The sequence below is a fragment of the Saccopteryx bilineata genome, chromosome 10 (genome assembly GCF_036850765.1).
Source record: "Saccopteryx bilineata isolate mSacBil1 chromosome 10, mSacBil1_pri_phased_curated, whole genome shotgun sequence".
NCBI lineage: Eukaryota > Metazoa > Chordata > Mammalia > Chiroptera > Emballonuridae > Saccopteryx > Saccopteryx bilineata.
The window spans coordinates 579756-600171 of NC_089499.1; the positions used below are offsets into that span (position 1 = coordinate 579756).

The following is a 20416-nucleotide window of genomic DNA, read 5'->3' on the forward strand; positions in this document are numbered from 1 at the left end:
GCTCTCTGCTTGTCACGCGAAGGAATACACACAGACGTGTCCACGTTCAGGAGTTTTCTCTTCCTCAGTGACCCTTCCAGTCCTGTCCACCTGGCCGTGCAGGTCTGCGCAGGGGAGAGCTATCACTCGACCACTCTGCAGAAATGTCTTTCAAAGCCCGAACAGCAACTGCTCTAACCTTTTCTGTGATGCTGATACTTCAGCTATATATATAAAAAAGAGTCCTGCTGATGTCAGACAGAAGTTGACACAAAGCAGTACAAGCCTTGCTCGAATGCAGGCTTCGGTTAGAATGCCCATTTCTTTAGTGTTTGAGGTACGAGAAAGCACCCACACGTTGGGTCCGTGTCTGTGAGAAGTTAAAACGTTGGTCCATCTACCGGCTTCACCCTTCACTTGAAAGCCGACCCCTCACTGGTAACGGCTCTGTCCCCAGGACCCCGTCGCCGCGGTTTCCGCAGACAAGCGTGTGGGTGTCCCTCACGCAGTGGCTCTTGTGACTGATCCTGCCCAGGGACCCACTCTGTGGCTCTGGTCCACTCCTCTCTGAGAGCCCCTCCCAGGTGGCTGACTGCATCCTGGGAGATCCTCTGACTCTTACGAAGAACTCTGGACCTAAGGCCCATGCTGGTCACGGCTTTACCTTGTTACTTCGGTGGGTCTTCCTTCACTCTGTTTTGATTTTCAACACAGCACCGGTCTATTTACAAACACAGCATTTCACTAACGATATGTATTGGTCAATAAAGGCCGATATGTAACACTGAACAGGTGTCAGAGGTACAGGAGGCCACAGGCTACACTTTGACCTTGAACTCCCTGAGGCTGTTTCCAGGGCCAGGTGGGACTTATTTCTGTATCTAGTCATTCTTTTTATTTATTTATTATTTTTGTATTCAGTGAGAGGAGGGAAGGCAGAGGCAGATTCCCATATGTGCCTCAACCAAGATCCACTAAGAAAGCCCACTAGGGGGCAATGCTTTGCCCAGCTGAGATATTGCTCCGTTTCTCAGCAACTGAGCTATTTATAGCGCCTGAGGCAGAGGCCATGGAGCCATCATCAGCACCCAGGCCAAACTCGCTCAAGCCAATCAAGCCATGGCTGCAGAAAGGGGGATGGGGGAGAGGGAGAGTGGGAGAAAAAAGGGGGGGAAGGGGTGGACAAGCAGATGGTCACTTCTCCTGTACGCCCTGACTGGGAATGGCACCTGGGACATCCACATGCAGGGGCCTACGCTCCTATCACTGAGACAATGGGCCAGGGTCAAAGCCACTGGTTTTAAATCTTTCATTCAGAAAAGTTCACTGCACGGCACGGTTTGCAGTTCTAATTCTAACTCACTTACGGAATATTTCCAGGTGGGAATGGCCGTTTCTGAGTGTCCGGTGACTGTCTCTAATCTCAAGTCACAGGAACGCCCCACCACGCCCTGCCACGCCCCCGGAGGGCTGTGGAGAGCTCATCACTTTCCCTTCACACTCCACAGAGCTGTTCACGACGGGCTCGCCTCCAGCCACGGTGGTGGGGGGGTCCACAGATAACATGAAAATGAGAAAGGGTCCCCGTTCCACTGAACTTCCGAACCTCAATGATGACATAAATGACACAGGTCAGAAAAGAAATCATTTCTATTTAAGGCCTAACCTCACGCCTATGAGATGGGACCCTGGTAACTCAAAATGCTCTCTCCTCCCCTTTGGCTGAAAGGACTCTCACCCAGGGGAGAAGCGCAGTGGGTGTGGGCGCAGGGGCCGAGCCACGGGCAGGACGGCCACACGGACTCCCACATCACCAGACCTGCCCTCCGTGCCACCGTGGTTTCTGTTGAAAAACCATTTCACGGAACTGAAATGACCCCAGTGTTTCTCAAAAGGGGGATGGGGTTGCCTAACCGTACAAGCAAAGAAGCGAATGCCTATTTAAAGAAGTTAATACTTACAAAATCTGTTTAAAGGTCATTTTGCAAACGTGATGAACACTCCCAGAAGGGCCATGACATGAGCTCTGTGCCTTCTGCCACACTCCGAGAAGTGTCCCACTGATGAGCACTGTGTAATAATAACACTAGTGGTAAATGGGGAGGGTCGCAGCCGCCACATCAGGAGAACCGGCTTGGCCCCAGGCACTGCGGCTGGACGCGCCCGGACACCTCCCCCCGGTCGTCACACCATCGTGACGGCCGAGGTGACATCCCCGCTCTGATGGGGGCGGTCCTGAGGCTGGAGTTCCCAGGAAGCTCTCAGAGCAGGCGGGGGACCGAGTCCCTGTCCCCACACCTATGTGCCGTGTCCTCGTCATTCAGACCCGCCCTGGCTGTGTGCTTCAAGGCTTCAACCCCGGCTCTGCCCACTGGCCAGGGGAGACAGAAACCAACAGCTCAGTCAGACCTCCAGCCACACGGCTGGGAAGGACGTCCGACCAGCCGCTGAAACGAGTAACCTGCTCCTGAAATACAGGCTGAGATTCTGGGAACACGCGGCCTCCGCCCTCCCCTCAGTCCAGATCGGAGCCCTGAAGAGGGTCCCCAGCCCCAGGCCCCCACGGCTCTCCAGAGGCCAATAGTGAAGGCCGTCTTCAGAAGGAACTCGGTGAACTATCACTGAGAACAAATGTCACCTGCTGGCCCAGCGACCTCATTATGGACACTTTAGCTGGAAGATGAGGCTCTCCCGTGACCAGCCTGGGCGGGAGCTGGTTCCCGAGACTGCCGCTCGCCCTGGGGGGGGGGGGGGACCAAGGCCCCGGCACCAGAGTTTTATTAATCGATTCGACTGAACAGACGGAAAATGTTCCGCAGCCCTAACACCTGCCATTTCCTCCTTCATCTCTCTGCCGAGGGCCTGCTCTTTGGGAAGAAAAGGCTATTTTGTGTCATAATAATTGGTTCTGATTCCACAGTTCTTGATGTCAATGACCTTTCTGCCACAGGCCCCAGAATGCTTTGAGCTGCAGTGAGAAAAAAAAAGGATAATGTAGACTCAACCTGTTTGGAAGCTGCAGCAGCAAACAAAGCAGAGGTCACAGCGGAGAGGTCACCCCTCCCGCTTGGAGCACTGTCCCTGTCACAGCGGAGAGGTCACCCTGCTCTGAGCACCATCCCTGTCACAGCAGAGAGGTCACCCCGCTCCGAGCACCGTCCCTGTCACAGTGGAGAGGTCACCCCGCCTGCTCGGAGCACCGTCCCTGTCACAGCGGAGAGGTCACCCCGCTCCGAGCACCGTCCCTGTCACAGTGGAGAGGTCACCCCGCCTGCTCGGAGCACCGTCCCTGTCACAGCAGAGAGGTCACCCCCTCCGAGCACCGTCCCTGTCACAGCGGAGAGGTCACCCCGCTCCGAGCACCGTCCCTGTCACAGTGGAGAGGTCACCCCGCCTGCTCGGAGCACCGTCCCTGTCACAGCGGAGAGGTCACCCCGCTCCGAGCACCGTCCCTGTCACAGTGGAGAGGTCACCCCGCCTGCTCGGAGCACCGTCCCTGTCACAGCAGAGAGGTCACCCCTCCCGCTCGGAGCACCGTCCCTGTCACAGCGGAGAGGTCACCCCGCCCGCTCCGAGCACCGTCCCTGTCACAGCGGAGAGGTCACCCCGCCCGCTCCGAGCACCGTCCCTGTCACAGCGGAGAGGTCACCCCGTCTGCTCCGAGCACCATCCCTGTCATAGTGGAGAGGTCACCCCACCTGCTCGGAGCTCGGTCCCTGTCACAGCTTCCGGAAAGGATTCACCACTGTGAACATTCAAGATTCACGGGAAGTGGTCAGAGTGCCAGCACTCGCATGATCTGGAGGACGTGGATTCCAGCCCGCAGGGGTGACTGGGGGTTCAGGACCGCGGTGCAGGAAGTCCCTGCCGACCTGGTGGAAACGGCAGGAGGACCAAGAGAGAAGTGAGGCCCGGAGACAGGACGGAGCTGCTGGGACCTCAGGACAGAACGTCAGTGGTGGGGAGGGGGCTGCTGCTACGGACAGACGGACGGACAGATGAGCAAAAGAAGTGGTTCCTTGTGATGGAATCCACTCCCGGGGGAGGGGGCGGAAAGACTGTCGACGTGACAACGAAGGATGTTGACCATCCCATAAACTCAGCTGACGGAGCAGCCGCAGGGCCCGGGAGGGCTGAGTCCCACTTTTTTTTTCAGATAAAACGGCGTCACTGAGCAGAGAAACCTCTTGTGAAAGACACCGCTGGTCGATGTGGCCGACCTCACGGCTGTATTTTAACAAGCTGCACCCCCCACCTGGACCAGCGAACAGCCCCTCACATCCGGCAGGACCCCCCTCCGGCACAAGGACAAGGACTTGCGGGAGACTCCGACGATGGCTATCACTTCTCTCTTTATTTTAGCAACAAAGTACTTTCAAGTTAAGGTATGTATCAACGTATTGTTTTTCTAGACATACACTGCACACGTAATGGACTGCAACACGGAGTGAACATAACTTTTACACGCACCGGGACACAGAAAACTCCGTGTGACCGGCTGTCGTGGTGTCCCCTTAACGGCAGTGGTCGGCCTCACTGCGCAGTGCCGCCTGTCCACTGCGGGTTCAGGACCGTCGTGACTGAGGAGCACAGGATGACAGACAGGCACACCGGACCTTCTGAGCAGAGGACCCAGAACGCTCTGCTCCTCCCAGAATCCTCTCAGACTGCGAGTCTGTAATATCCCTGGAAACGGGTGTGTACGGTGGAGCTCAACACAACATGGCACCCGTTCAAAGGTGTCCCTGGCTGGTCAGGTGACACCCTGCCCTCCTCCTCCCGCAGGGAAGCATCTCAGAGGCCAGGTGTGCACACAGCAGGGGTCCCCCTGGCAGCTGGGGGTTGTGAGCAAGGGTCTCAGAGGCCAGGTGTGCACACAGCAGGGGTCCCCCTGGCAGCTGGGGGTTGTGAGCAAGGGTCTCAGAGGCCAGGTGTGCACACAGCAGGGGTCCCCCTGGCAGCTGGGGGTTGTGAGCAAGGGTCTCAGAGGCCAGGTGTGCACACAGCAGGGGTCCCCCTGGCAGCTGGGGGTTGTGAGCAAGGGTCTCAGAGGCCAGGTGTGCACACAGCAGGGGTCCCCCTGGCAGCTGGGGGTTGTGAGCAACAGATGAGCCTCCAGTTAGCCTGCCTGCGACCTGGTATTTCCAACTGAGCTTGAACGGCCCAGAAAACTGTCGGCTTCCTGCCATCAGCTAAGAGCCGGGGTGGGGGCGAGGGGGCTGTGCTAGGGTCACCGGCAAAGTCTGAGCACATTCCGCTCTGTGAGAGGCGGCAGACCTCACGCTCAAGCGCTTCAAAGGAAATTAATGTCCCGCTGGTCTCGCCACTCTGTGTTGTATACAAATCCCTGGATTTAGGACGAGGAGTATTTTCGGACGTGCTTTTGAAAAGCCGACCTGACTGGTGTTTAAGGAAAGGAAGTAGAGGCTCTCCGGGAACGCAGGCTGGCGGCGTTTTCTAAAAGAGTCGCACGGCGCAGTCTCACCCAGGGATGACCTCACAGCCCGGGAGGCATCACAGGGACTCAGAGCTGGGCCTCTTCAGGAGGACGAGCCCTGGGGAGGGGCCCTGTCCCAGAGGGGACGTGGCCAAGGGTTGAGGCTGGGACGCAGTCTGAACCTGTGAGCACATCCCCCCCCCCCCCCCCCCGGCATGTGAAGCAGCAGGTCTCAGACACGCGGCGGCACCAGCTCCGGGCGGCACCAGCTCCGGGCGGCACCTGCTCCGGGCGGCAGCACCAGCTCCGGGCGGCACCAGCTCCGGGCGGCACCTGCTCCGGGCGGCACCAGCTCCGGGCGGCAGCACCAGCTCCGGGCGGCACCTGCTCCGGGCGGCACCTGCTCCGGGCGGCACCAGCTCCGGGCGGCAGCACCAGCTCCGGGCGGCAGCACCTGCTCCGGGCGGCACCAGCTCCGGGCGGCAGCACCAGCTTCGGGCGGCAGCACCAGCTCCGGGCGGCACCAGCTCCGGGCGGCACCTGCTCCGGGCGGCACCAGCTCCGGGCGGCAGCACCAGCTCCGGGCGGCACCTGCTCCGGGCGGCACCAGCTCCGGGCGGCACCTGCTCCGGGCGGCACCTGCTCCGGGCGGCACCTGCTCCGGGCGGCACCTGCTCCGGGCGGCACCAGCTCCGGGCGGCAGCACCAGCTCCGGGCGGCAGCACCTGCTCCGGGCGGCACCAGCTCCGGGCGGCAGCACCAGCTCCGGGCGGCAGCACCAGCTCCGGGCGGCACCAGCTCCGGGCGGCACCTGCTCCGGGCGGCAGGACCAGCTCCGGGCGGCAGCACCAGCTCCGGGCGGCACCTGCTCCGGGCGGCACCTGCTCCGGGCGGCACCTGCTCCGGGCGGCACCAGCTCCGGGCGGCAGCACCAGCTCCGGGCGGCAGCACCTGCTCCGGGCGGCACCAGCTCCGGGCGGCAGCACCAGCTCCGGGCGGCCGCACCAGCTCCGGGCGGCACCAGCTCCGGGCGGCACCTGCTCCGGGCGGCAGGACCAGCTCCGGGCGGCAGCACCAGCTCCGGGCGGCACCTGCTCCGGGCGGCAGCACCAGCTCCGGGCGGCAGCACCAGCTCCGGGCGGCACCAGCTCCGGGCGGCACCTGCTCCGGGCGGCAGCACCAGCTCCGGGCGGCAGCACCAGCTCCGGGCGGCACCAGCTCCGGGCGGCAGCACCAGCTCCGGGCGGCACCAGCTCCGGGCGGCAGCACCAGCTCCGGGCGGCACCTGCTCCGGGCGGCAGCACCAGCTCCGGGCGGCACCTGCTCCGGGCGGCACCTGCTCCGGGCGGCACCAGCTCCGGGCGGCAGCACCAGCTCCGGGCGGCAGCACCAGCTCCGGGCGGCACCTGCTCCGGGCGGCAGCACCAGCTCCGGGCGGCAGCACCAGCTCCGGGTGGCACCTGCTCCGGGCGGCAGCACCAGCTCCGGGCGGCAGCACCAGCTCCGGGCGGCACCTGCTCCGGGCGGCAGCACCAGCTCCGGGCGGCAGCACCTGCTCCGGGCGGCAGCACCTGCTCCGGGCGGCAGCACCAGCTCCGGGCGGCACCAGCTCCGGGCGGCAGCACCAGCTCCGGGCGGCACCAGCTCCGGGCGGCAGCACCAGCTCCGGGCGGCAGCACCAGCTCCGGGCAGCACCAGCTCCGGGCGGCACCTGCTCCGGGCGGCAGCACCAGCTCCGGGCGGCAGCACCTGCTCCGGGCGGCAGCACCTGCTCCGGGCGGCAGCACCAGCTCCGGGCGGCAGCACCAGCTCCGGGCGGCGGCACCAGCTCCGGGCGGCACCAGCTCCGGGCGGCAGCACCAGCTTCGGGCGGCAGCACCAGCTCCGGGCGGCACCAGCTCCGGGCGGCACCAGCTTCGGGCGGCGGCACCAGCTCCGGGCGGCACCTGCTCCGGGCGGCAGCACCAGCTCCGGGCGGCAGCACCAGCTCCGGGCGGCACCTGCTCCGGGCGGCAGCACCAGCTTCGGGCGGCAGCACCTGCTCCGGGCGGCAGCACCAGCTCCGGGCGGCAGCACCAGCTCCGGGCGGCACCTGCTCCGGGCGGCAGCACCAGCTCCGGGCGGCACCTGCTCCGGGCGGCGGCACCAGCTCCGGGCGGCGGCTCCAGCTCCGGGCGGCGGCACCAGCTCCGGGCGGCACCAGCTCCGGGCGGCGGCACCAGCTCCGGGCGGCGGCACCAGCTCCGGGCGGCGGCACCAGCTTCAGGCGGCACCAGCTCCGGGCGGCGGCACCAGCTCCGGGCGGCGGCACCAGCTCCGGGCGGCGGCACCAGCTCCGGGCGGCAGCAGCTCCGGGCGGCACCAGCTCCGGGTGGCGGCACCAGCTCCGGGCGGCAGCACCAGCTTCAGGCGGCCAGCATGCTGACCCTTCCTACCTGACTTGGGCGTCTCCTGAAATGGCCTGCGTTTCCGCCTGGGATCTGTGCGCACACAGCCTTCCCGGCTTCGGGTCAACTCCCCGTCACCGCGGGACCATGCCTCTCCGGCCCCAAAACACTCTTCCCAGAATCACCTCCCCTCCGGCCTTCCAGGGACGCCGCCTCCTTGGCCACGTGGTGGCTGGGCCACGCTCCTCCAATCCCCCGCCGCACCACGAGTCCAACGCCAGCAGGGAGCACACCTCTCTCTGCCGGTCCAAGGCAGCCGAGGCCCTGCCTTTACAACTAGTGCCGGAACCGACACTCAGAACCACCGTGCTGGAGAGCCGGAATCCACCTTCCCGCTCAGCAGCACCGGGCCAGGGAAGCTCAGACTCTGGGTTGCCCCCTCCCCCCGGGAAAACAACAAGACGGGCCACACCGTGTCCGTGAGTGGCTGGCAAAACGAACATGTTGGTGCCAAGGATGAGGCCTCCGGGGTGCAGAGACGCCGGGTGCGCCGCCCCCACCGTGAACGGTCAGCCGGGTGTGCCGCCCCCACCGTGAACGGTCAGCCGGGTGAGCCGCCCCCGCCGTGAACGGTCAGGAAGCGCAGCAGAGAGGCCGCCACCCCCACCGTGAACGGTCAGGAAGCGCAGCAGAGAGGAAGGTCGGGGTCCCCAGGGTGCCGGCCGGGCTCAGAGGTCGTAATGACTGGAGAAGCGGGGGAAGGGCCCTCCGACACCCTGCGTCAGATGTCACGTCCTGTGTCCAGTGGGGGCAGCACAGGCCGTCCTGAGAGACCGCGGGGAGCGCGGCGGGTCTGGCTGCCATGGATCCCGCGCACCTGTGGTGGGGCCCTCGCCCGATGACCCCTCACGATACAGAAGATGGGCCGGCTTCCCCACCAGAAAACACCAGCCTGCTGCCGCCACCATGACAACAGATGTCGTGACCCACGCGGGACTGATGGAACTCACAAGCCGCTGGACGTGCTCTACGCGGTCAGGGCGTCCGGCCGTCCCCCTCCCCACCCCGGTTTCCATTATGGGGTCCTGAAGAAGCCACCCCCAGCGGATCAAGAACCCCGCAGCCAAGGCGAGTCTGAGTAAACGGCTCTGTCGCTCACAGATGAAATAAGATGTCGTCTTCTTCCTCCCCTTCTCCTTCCTCCTCCTCCTCCTCCCCTCATCCCCCTCCCCTCACCACGGGTCTGCCCGGAATCCTGTTTTTAAAGAATGGCCCCATGGGCCTACCCCAGGTAACACAGGTAAAAAGGAAAACTGCCACCTCTGAAGGGACAGCTGGGGACACAGGTCTGCACGCTGAGCTGTTCCCTCCGGACTCCCACGGTCCCTCTGGGCAACAGCAGGGGGCACCGTGAAAACCACGGTGCGCTGCCCAGGGCTGGGGGGCAGCATTTGGTGTGGCATGCCCCTCCGGACTCCCACGGTCCCTCCGGGCACCAGCAGGGGGCACCGTGAAAACCACGGTGCGCTGCCCAGGGCTGGGGGGCAGCGTTTAGTGAGGCATGCCCCTCCGGACTCCCACGGTCCCTCCGGGCACCAGCAGGGGGCACCGTGAAAACCACGGTGCGCTGCCCAGGGCTGGGGGGCAGCGTTTAGTGAGGCATGCCCCTCCGGACTCCCACGGTCCCTCCGGGCACCAGCAGGGGACACTGTGAAAACCACGGTGCGCTGCCCAGGGCTGGGGGGCAGCGTCTGGTGAGGCATGCCCCTCAGGACGCGGCGCAGGGCGGATATCTCTCACAGGTCAGCCCGGGGACATTCGTAGGCGAGGGTCCTCCCCTTGGGGGTGTAGGTGAACATGGCCCCCGCCCCGGCAAAGGCTCTGAGAAGTAACGGAAGGAGGCTCCCGTTTGCATCTGGAAACAGTCTGGTTTCTGCTCAGGGCCTTGCACACGGCACGATGCCCGTTCCGGCTGCACAAGAACAGGCTGTGACGGCTGTGACAGTGTTGCACGGGGATCTGAGGACAAACCACACGTGATGACAGTGTGAATCCCGACACCAACCCGGGGTCTCCCTGTCCTCGGCCTGGTGGGGCCGGCTGAGGCCCCAGGACTGCATTTGCTCCGGGGAGCAGCTCACAGGCACAGAGTTAAAATGTAACCAGACTGGGTTGTACACAATACACAATACTTCCCGATGAGTCATGTCACAGAAGGAAGGCATCGATATTGTGGGAGCAAATGAGAAAAAGAATCCTTCAAATTTCTAGATTTACATGAAGAAGCAAGGACTGAGGACCAGACACCCGGAGAATCAGTTACGTTCCTGCCGACTTCTGCTCTCGCCCCTGAGAACAGGGGGCACCCTCCCGGGAACGGGGTCCCGGCAAACACCCCGGACCTTCCAAATCCAACCATTTCCAGCTCAAATCAGATTCAGTCCCCTCCCAAAAAATGACCGAGTCTGTGCTAACATATAATGCAGTCTGACACCTTAGATCCTGACTCTGTTCTGTTCCAGTTAGGACGTACACAAACTTCGGGCCAGAAGTGTGTTCAACCGAGTCAGGTGTGAACTGCACAGGAGAGCGGAATGCAACCGGCTCACTCAGGTGTGAGCTGCACAGGAGAGCGGAATGCAACCGGCTCACTCAGACGTGAGCTGCACAGGAGAGCGGAATGCAACCGGCTCACTCAGACGTGAGCTGCACAGGAGAGCGGAATGCAACCGGCTCACTCAGACGTGAGCTGCACAGGAGAGCGGAATGCAACCGGCTCACTCAGGTGTGAGCTGCACAGGAGAGCGGAATGCAACCGGCTCACTCAGACATGAGCTGCACAGGAGAGCGGAATGCAACCGGCTCACTCAGGTGTGAGCTGCACAGGAGAGCGGAATGCAACCGGCTCACTCAGACGTGAGCTGCACAGGAGAGTGGAATGCAACCGGCTCACTCAGGTGTGAGCTGCACAGGAGAGCGGAATGCAACCGGCTCACTCAGACGTGAGCTGCACAGGAGAGTGGAATGCAACCGGCTCACTCAGACGTGAGCTGCACAGGAGAGCGGAATGCAACCGGCTCACTCAGACGTGAGCTGCACAGGTGAGCGGAATGCAACCGGCTCACTCAGACGTGAGCTGCACAGGTGAGCGGAATGCAACCGGCTCACTCAGACGTGAGCTGCACAGGAGAGCGGAATGCAACCGGCTCACTCAGACGTGAGCTGCACAGGAGAGCGGAATGCAACCGGCTCACTCAGACGTGAGCTGCACAGGAGAGCGGAATGCAACCGGCTCACTCAGGTGTGAGCTGCACAGGAGAGCGGAATGCAACCGGCTCACTCAGACGTGAGCTGCACAGGAGAGCGGAATGCAACCGGCTCACTCAGGTGTGAGCTGCACAGGAGAGCGGAATGCAACCGGCTCACTCAGACGTGAGCTGCACAGGAGAGCGGAATGCAACCGGCTCACTCAGGTGTGAGCTGCACAGGAGAGCGGAATGCAACCGGCTCACTCAGGTGTGAGCTGCACAGGAGAGCGGAATGCAACCGGCTCACTCAGACGTGAGCTGCACAGGAGAGCGGAATGCAACCGGCTCACTCAGGTGTGAGCTGCACAGGAGAGCGGAATGCAACCGGCTCACTCAGGTGTGAGCTGCACAGGAGAGCGGAATGCAACCGGCTCACTCAGACGTGAGCTGCACAGGAGAGCGGAATGCAACCGGCTCACTCAGACGTGAGCTGCACAGGAGAGCGGAATGCAACCGGCTCACTCAGGGGTGAACTGCACAGGTGAGCGGAATGCAACCGGCTCACTCAGACGTGAGCTGCACAGGAGAGCGGAATGCAACCGGCTCACTCAGACGTGAGCTGCACAGGAGAGCGGAATGCAACCGGCTCACTCAGACGTGAACTGCACAGGAGAGCGGAATGCAACCGGCTCACTCAGACGTGAGCTGCACAGGTGAGCGGAATGCAACCGGCTCACTCAGGGGTGAACTGCACAGGTGAGCGGAATGCAACCGGCTCACTCAGGTGTGAGCTGCACAGGAGAGCGGAATGCAACCGGCTCACTCAGACGTGAACTGCACAGGAGAGCGGAATGCAACTGGCTCACTCAGACGTGAGCTGCACAGGTGAGCGGAATGCAACCGGCTCACTCAGGGGTGAACTGCACAGGTGAGCGGAATGCAACCGCTCACTCAGGTGTGAGCTGCACAGGAGAGCGGAATGCAACCGGCTCACTCAGACGTGAGCTGCACAGGAGAGCGGAATGCAACCGGCTCACTCAGGTGTGAGCTGCACAGGAGAGCGGAATGCAACCGGCTCACTCAGGTGTGAGCTGCACAGGAGAGCGGAATGCAACCGGCTCACTCAGACGTGAGCTGCACAGGAGAGCGGAATGCAACCGGCTCACTCAGACGTGAGCTGCACAGGAGAGCGGAATGCAACCGGCTCACTCAGGTGTGATCTGCACAGGAGAGTAGAATGCAACCGGCTCACTCAGGTGTGAGCTGCACAGGAGAGCGGAATGCAACCGGCTCACTCAGGGGTGAACTGCACAGGAGAGCGGAATGCAACCGCTCACTCAGGTGTGAGCTGCACAGGAGAGCGGATGCCTCGTTACTTCAGGGACAGCACAGGAAGGGAGTCTGGAAGACTATCTGCAGAGGGGGCAGACTCTGCCCCACAGGCTGAGGACCTCTGGATCCCCGAGCAGTTTTAATTAGTCTGGCTCGGAATGGCTTCACGTCCTTCTCGGCGTATTTCTAAAGGCTGTAAGCCACAGCCTGCCTTTCCGCCGGGCATCCCTGCAGACGGCTGAGCCATGGAGGCTCTGAGAACATGAGCATTACTCGAACGTCCTCGAGGAAGAGACACCTGCCCGCCCGCGTTGCACAGGCCGACGGCGCCCACACGCCATGCCCGCTGTGACCCACACCATGAAATCATCTTGGAAAACGTTGCCAACATACGGTTTCTAGCATTCCCGCAAAATCCGAAGACCGGCTTTCTCCAAGGCGATCCCCGTGGGACCTGAGCGCTTGACAGCCCTCTGGCGAAGCCCAAGCCGGCTACCTTCGCCCAAGTGACCCAGCTGCGCTGAGTCTCGGCCGGTGAACGCAGACAAGGACCCGCACCCTGTCCCTGGTGTCAGAGTGAAAACTGGCCCCGGCTGTGGTGTCACAGGGCCACCTGTCACCATCCCACTCACTGCTCACCTTTCCCCGTCCCGGGGGACCGCACGCCCTGAGGACAGGAACTGCCCGTGAGGTTTCTATTCCCTGCACGCAGAGCTCCACGCTGTCACCTGGGAGCAGGTCCGGGGGGTCAGCAGACACCAGTCTGAACACATTCCTGTCAAGGTTGTCAGCAACCTTCTCCAGCCCTCTCTCACTCAACAGGACAATCGTTTACATAAGTCAAGGCCCATGTTATCTATTATACAGTGGACACGAAACATCTCCCTCAAATTAATGGGTATCTGATGAGTAAATCAGTGAATGAGTGTGATGGCTCGCTGGCTGGTGGATGGATGGATGGATGGTGGGTGGATGGATGGATAGGTAGGTGGGTGGGTAGGTGGGTGGGTGGATGGATGGATGAATGGTGGGTGGATGGATGGAAAAAAGAATACAAGGGAGGGAGGATGAAAAGGAGGAAGGATGAAAAGGAGGAAGGATGAAAAGGAGGAAGGATGAAAAGGAGGGAGGATGAAAAGGAAGGAGGGAAAAGGAGAAGGAGAGGAAGAGGGAGAGGGAGGGAGGTTCAGCCAGCATTTTTTAAATGTCTATTTTACTGGTTTGAGAGGGAGGAGCGGGAAGAGCCCGACAGAGCCAGGAACATGTGCTCCTGTCTGTGCCCTGACTGAGGATAAAACCAGCGACCTCGGTGCCTCTGGACAACGCGGTGGCCCGGAGAGCTCTCCGGCCGGGGCTCCTTTCTGATCCCAGTTTCCACATCCAAGTGCTCTGGAGAAGGTCAGGGGCTCCAGCTCCATTTCCAAAGACAAAACGGGTGCTCGGCAGCTAAGACGATTCTCAACCCACAGGCTCCGCCGAGACCGGAACCCTTTGCCGTAGTCCATGTGACGGCCTGGCGGCTTCCGTGTCACCGGCTCGAACACACGTGTCCGGGTTCTGCTATGAACGGGCTGAGTGTAAGTGTCGGCAGAAACACCAGCCTCGACATGTGTCCAGAACCAGGTCTGAGAGCGGTGCCACATTCCGCGTTCAGTCCATAGACAGTGTCCAGCTCTCCGACCGCCACGCCCAAGACAAGATGCCCTGCTCACAGACCAGTCCCTGGGGAAACTCCGGGCTGAGTCATCACCCCGTCCGGCTCCACGAGGTAACGCGTCGTGTGGCTTTGATGAAGGGTCCAGCAGCCGGACACGTCTCCCCAGAAAGTCCCTCCATAAACGGTCTTGCGTGTGAAACTGAGCCACCCGCTCTGCTGCCCGTGATGTGGAGTCAGAAGCCCCTTGGACAGGGGCGTGCTGAGCACTGTGCCTGCGTAACACGCTTGTTTCCAGGACGACCGGTGGGCGCTGGCCGAGCGAGTGCGGTGCCCAGGAGTTCGGCTGCAGCCCCGAGCGGGCAGGTGGGCAGCTTCCACCCCGAGCTGGTCCTCAGAGAGCCAGCGAAGCGCAGGACACTCGGCCAAGCTCACCTCCGGCCTCGCCTCTCGTCTCCGAGCAGGGAGTCTGGGATCAAGGTAGCCAGCTGCTCTGGGGACATCTCAGCCTCCCGGCCTCTTCGGGTCTGAGCTCCAGACGGCCCCAGACCGTCACTCACCCTGTTCCTCCCCGCACACTTGATCCGGAGACTCTCGCCAGCACACGGCTTCCCCGGAGAGCCAGCACGCTGCTCAGCACCTGAGCAGCGCTCAGTCAAGGGAGGTTGCTATGACAACGACGAGGAGGAGGAGGTTGCCTGAGGTGACCAAGCGGTTAGGCTGTGACTCCCTGAGGGGACATGATGGTGTCATGAAAACCAGGGTGTCTTTGGGAACCAGAAAATAGCAACAGAATCAGACATCTCCTCCCACTGGGAGGGGACCACACAGAGTGAAGAGCCCCAAGGAAAAAAGTAGCAGAGGGGCTCACAGAGGGCACGTCCTGCAGGGGCGCGGGGACATGGGGAGGACCCGATGGGGGACAGGCAGTGGGGCGCACGGGGGGCACGTCCTCCGCTGCCCTGCGACCTGCCTCCTGTCCTCTGCTGGGCGGACCGTCCCCAAGTCACCACGCTGGTGAGCAGGGCTGCCCCCGGCTGCTCTGATCAGCATCACGCTGACTGGTGAGTGCCCGACTGGGTTCTCAAGGAGCAGACGCTGAGTAGAGTTTGGGATGAAAGATTTTCTCTCTCAAATCCTGGGAAAGCAAGGAGGGGGCAGAGGTGGGCAGAGACAGAGCCGGAATCGTGAGGTGGTCCTCGTCACCTCAGTCGTCCTGGCAGGAAGCTCGGGGCCACACCTGAGCTGTCCGGTGTTGGACAGAAAGCCTGACCACCCCCCACCTGGCTCAGTCACCAGATGGGGCAGCGCCTGGAAGGTCAGACCGCCGGCGAGTGGCTCTCTGAGAGCCAGAGGCCACCTGCTGACCCCTGCCCACGGCGAGGTGGCGCGTCCGCTGGTGGCACATCTCCGTGCCAACCACACCGCCCTGCTGAAAACTGCTCATCGTCCCAGCGAGCCAGGCTGGGCTCGGTCACTCTCATTTCCAATCAACTGACCCTACGCTTCGAAGTTCAAGTCCCTCTGGAATATCAGGGTCCCGGCCAAATACACACAATTACTGATGTAGACTGGGGAGCCACCCACAGGGGCAACCTTGGGTGCTAACTGCTCCCCCACCTTCCTGCACCGGCTGCTCACAGACTTCAAGTGACCAGATGCCAAAGATGGAGACACCTGTTTATGGGAGGGGAAGGGGGGAGGAGAGGGGGAGGGGTGCAGAGGGAGAGGGATAGAGAGAGGGAGGGGTGAAGAGAGGGAGGGGTGGAGAGAGGGAAGGGTGGAGAGGGGAGGGGTGGAGAGGGGAGAGAGGGACGGGTGGAGAGAGGGAGGGGTGGAGAGGGGAGAGAGGGAGGGGTGGAGAGGGGAGAGAGGGAGGGGTGGAGAGGGGGAGGGGTGGAGAGGGGGAGGGATGGAGAGAGGGAGGGATGGAGAGAGGGAGGGGTGGAGAGAGGGAGGGGTGGAGAGGGGAGAGAGGGAGGGGTGGAGAGAGGGAGAGAGGGAGGGATGGAGAGAGGGAGGGGTGGAGAGAGGGAGAGAGGGAGGAATGGAGAGAGGGAGGGGTGGAGAGGGGAGAGAGGGAGGGATGGAGAGGGGAGAGAGGGAGGGGTGGAGAGAGGGAGAGAGGGAGGGATGGAGAGAGGGAGGGGTGGAGAGGGGAGAGGGAGGGATGGAGAGAGGGAGGGATGGAGAGGGGAGAGAGGGAGGGATGGAGAGGGGGAGGGGTGGAGAGGGGGAGGGATGGAGAGAGGGAGGAATGGAGAGAGGGAGGGGTGGAGAGGGGAGAGAGGGAGGGGTGGAGAGAGGGAGGGGTGGAGAGGGGGAGGGGTGGAGAGGGGAGAGAGGGAGGAGTGGAGAGGGGGAGGGGTGGAGAGGGGGAGGGATGGAGAGAGGGAGGGATGGAGAGAGGGAGAGGTGGAGAGGGGAGAGAGGGAGGGGTGGAGAGAGGGAGGGGTGGAGAGAGGGAGGGGTGGAGAGAGGGAGGGGTGGAGAGAGGGAGGGGTGGAGAGAGGGAGGGGTGGAGAAGGGGAGGGGGGCGAGGGGAGAGGGGGTGGAGAGAGGGAGAACAGGACGACTGCACTGTGCATCCTGGTCTAAAATTCAGACACCATATCACATACCGTCCTCCCCTATGTATAAGATGCACTTTTTGAAAAATCTGAGGTTTAAAAACAGGGTGCGTCTTCTACAGTGGTTGTGGCATTTCCAATGCCATAGATGGAACTGAGGACAAGGCCATCTATGAAGACAGAGATTCGTCATCAGACACAGACGAGGACAAGCTCACGGATGGGAGTTTAGACAGTGATAAGGAGTTGTATGAATTTTATGAGGAATAAAACTTGAGTTCAGTGCTCGCTTCGGCAGCACATATACTAAAATTGGAACGATACAGAGAAGATTAGCATGGCCCCTGCGCAAGGATGACACGCAAATTCGTGAAGTGTTCCATATTAAAAAAAAAAAAAAAAAAAAGCTTGAGTTCAGTAACTTTATGTAATATATATTTTTTCAAATTTCAGGCCCCCAAATTAGGGTGCATCTTATTCACGAGGACACAGACTTGACTGCAGTCACAGAACCCTCCTGCGGGAATGACTGGTTATGTTTACAGACCTCTCTGCGTGGACCGTCTCCCCAGCGTTCCTCACGTCCCACCTCCGGGGGCAGAGCCCAGGGCTCGGGCGAGCACGCTGCTCAGGCAAAGTGCAGACGTGGGAACAGTCCGCGTGCTCCGGGTCCGCCCGGACACGTGTCCAGTCCAGACAGAGCGCGGACAGCGAGCGTGGCTTACCTCCGGCGTGCGGAGGGTCCCGCCCGGACACGTGTCCAGTCCAGACAGAGCGCGGACAGCGAGCATGGCTTACCTCCGGCATGCGGCGGGTCCCGCCCGGACACGTGTCCAGTCCAGACAGAGCGCGGACAGCGAGCACGGGGGAACAGTCCGCGTGCTTTGGGTCCCGCCCGGACACGTGTCCAATCCAGACAGAGCGCAGACAGGGAGCACGGGGGAACAGTCCGCGTGCTTTGGGTCCCGCCCGGACACGTGTCCAATCCAGACAGAGCGCAGACAGGGAGCACGGGGGAACAGTCCGCGTGCTTTGGGTCCCGCCCGGACACGTGTCCAGTCCAGACAGAGCGCGGACAGCGAGCACGGGGGAACAGTCCGCGTGCTTTGGGTCCCGCCCGGACACGTGTCCAGTCCAGACAGAGCGCAGACAGGGAGCACGGGGGAACAGTCCGCGTGCTTTGGGTCCCGCCCGGACACGTGTCCAATCCAGACAGAGCGCAGACAGGGAGCACGGGGGAACAGTCCGCGTGCTTTGGGTCCCGCCCAGACACGTGTCCAGTCCAGACAGAGCGCGGACAGCGAGCACGGGGGAACAGTCCGCGTGCTTTGGGTCCCGCCCAGACACGTGTCCAGTCCAGACAGAGCGCGGACAGCGAGCACGGGGGAACAGTCCGCGTGCATCGGATCCCGCCCAGACACGTGTCCAGTCCAGACAGAGCGCGGACAGCGAGCACGGGGGGAACAGTCCGCGTGCATCGGATCCCGCCCGGACACGTGTCCAGTCCAGACAGAGCGCGGACAGCGAGCACGGGGGAACAGTCCGCGTGCATCGGATCCCGCCCAGACACGTGTCCAGTCCAGACAGAGCGCGGACAGCGAGCACGGGGGAACAGTCCGTGTGCTACGGATCCCGCCCAGACACGTGTCCAGTCCAGACAGAGCGCGGACAGCGAGCGCGGCTTACCTCCGGCGTGCGGCGGGGGCCCGCAGAGCAGGACGACGCCCTGGCCTTCGCGCACGGACACCGCGCTTCTCTGCGTGGTCTTCAGGTTTTCCAGGTCTGGTTTGAAAACAGAAGAAAACAGACTTTCAGAGAGGAGGAAACAAACGTCCGTGCAGAGACACCCCGTGCTTTCGTAGGATGGTATTGAAGACCTCCCTCTCAGGAAGCTCAGGGGAACATCTATTTTGAGAGGGAAGAGGAAGATCGTTGACTTCTCCACTAAGGCTCCAAGCAATCCAGCAGCAGAATAAAATCAGACACCCACAAGTCCCGTGTTGCTACAGTGGGGTCAGACAGAGCGAGGGCGACCCCAGCGGCCAAGCGTGTGGGTTACAGCCAACCAGGAAACATGACCCAGAGGAGGAGGGGGACTCTCTCCAGCCGAACATACACACGAGCTGGACCCACACTCGTCACAGAGTCACAGAGTCACCGCTTCTGCTAAATCATTTTATCATCAGGCGCCTGGATAAATTTTATTCCACCTACAAATAGTGCCGTTACTATATATATATATATATATATATATATATATATATATTTATTCATTTTAGAGAGGAGAGAGAGAGAGGAGAGAGAGACAGGGGGGAGGAGCTGGAAGCATCAACTCCCATATGTGCCTTGACCAGGCAAGCCCAGAGTTTCGAACCAGCAACCTCAGCATTTCCAGGTCGACGCTTTATCCACTGCACACACCAGAGGTCAGGCAGTGTTATTATAGAGTGAGCCGAAAATATTCCGCTCCTGGTTCCAAGTCCTATGGGTCCCGCGTCAGGGAGGTGGGGGTCACCGGTGATCAGTTCCCAGGTAGGGGCATCTCGGACGGGAAGAGTAAATGACATCATCCTGTTCCTCTCTGCTTGTACCTCTGGAAAACACACTATTTTTATCATGGCCCAGAGAATTCCTTCTGCAGGTGTTTAATGAAAGCCATCGCAGCAAACACTATTTTTGATCACCAGGGGTTATTTTTAAAACATTTAATTTCCTCTAACAACAGTCCGGGAACAGCCAACCCTGACTCACAAGTCTTAAATTACAGTTTAAAGGACACTGGTTTTATTGTGAACAAAGCATAAGCCTCCTGGGGTAAAAGGAAGAAAAAAAAGTCTACTGTTTCTCTAAGTCTGATGTTTTGTTTTTAAAAGGTGACTCCCACAGTTAGTGTGTAGACAGTGGTGTCACACTCTGTGTCGGCTGCGTTGTAATTCCTGAGAAAATACACCCATTTTGTGGCTTCCGAGGGTCGACAGAAACCGTCTCTGTGGTTAGAGACAGAGGAGTCAGTGGGAGCATTTTAGGGAATCACTGAGAAAATTTCCACTTGGCCTGAAAAAAAAAATGTAAAAGGAAAAATAATTACCTTTTTTTCTTTGTCTTTCTAAATTTTAATTTTACTTTTTTAACCTTATTTAGAAAATTAACTTTCACAGGGTGACACTGATCAATAAGAGCACAACGGGTTCAGGTAAACGCTTCTACAGCATTGGAACTGTTGACTGTGCTGTGACCCCTCACCCACAGTCAGGTCGTTTTCTGTCACCTCATATTTGTCCCTCTTTACTCCCTTCCCCACCCTGCCCTCACATCATCCCCGCCCCGGTAACCACTTCACTTTTATCTAGCTCCAGATTGAAAAAAAAAAAACTACAAACCACAGACATAGAGCTATTCTGAGCACCCGGAATCAGCACACCAGAAGGAATGACGTCATTATTATTGAAAGCGCCCTACATAGTGAGGTTACCAACACGGAGTCAAGCAATTCAGCAAAACTCACAAGAAGAAAAAGCGTGTTTGTGGACTTACTTTAATCAGAAGTTTCCCTACAAATGTCATTATATAACACAGACTTATGTCGCCCTAAATGTGTATGTACAACACGATATTATCGAACCATCAAGGCTCTCGAAGCGTCATGGAGTGAAGCCTGCCAGACTGTACCGTCCAACACGTCCAGGGACTGAACAGGGGAGGACACTCTACGGGGATGAGCCACAATCACTGGGTTACTTTCTGACAACGAAGTGTGAGTCATTTTGCTGCTTTTCTACCCAGTTCCTGGCTCCGTTGTTATGTAACTT

At 60.5% G+C, this 20416-nt stretch overlaps 1 protein-coding gene and 1 non-coding gene across 3 annotated transcripts in view; one reads left to right on the top strand and one right to left on the bottom strand.

Annotated features, from left to right (window-relative positions):
* CNTN3 (contactin 3) overlaps nucleotides 1-20416 on the bottom strand; it is a 211075-nt gene that overhangs the window by 88339 nt on the left and 102320 nt on the right. For both annotated transcript variants that reach the window (XM_066244550.1, XM_066244549.1), the window contains exon 5: nucleotides 18294-18389. In XM_066244550.1, coding sequence (XP_066100647.1) covers nucleotides 18294-18389 — 96 coding nt within the window. The remainder of the gene's footprint in view (nucleotides 1-18293; nucleotides 18390-20416) is intronic.
* LOC136314790 (U6 spliceosomal RNA) lies at nucleotides 16890-16996 on the top strand. Its single transcript, XR_010727372.1, has one exon. It is a non-coding gene; the product is annotated as a U6 spliceosomal RNA (small nuclear RNA).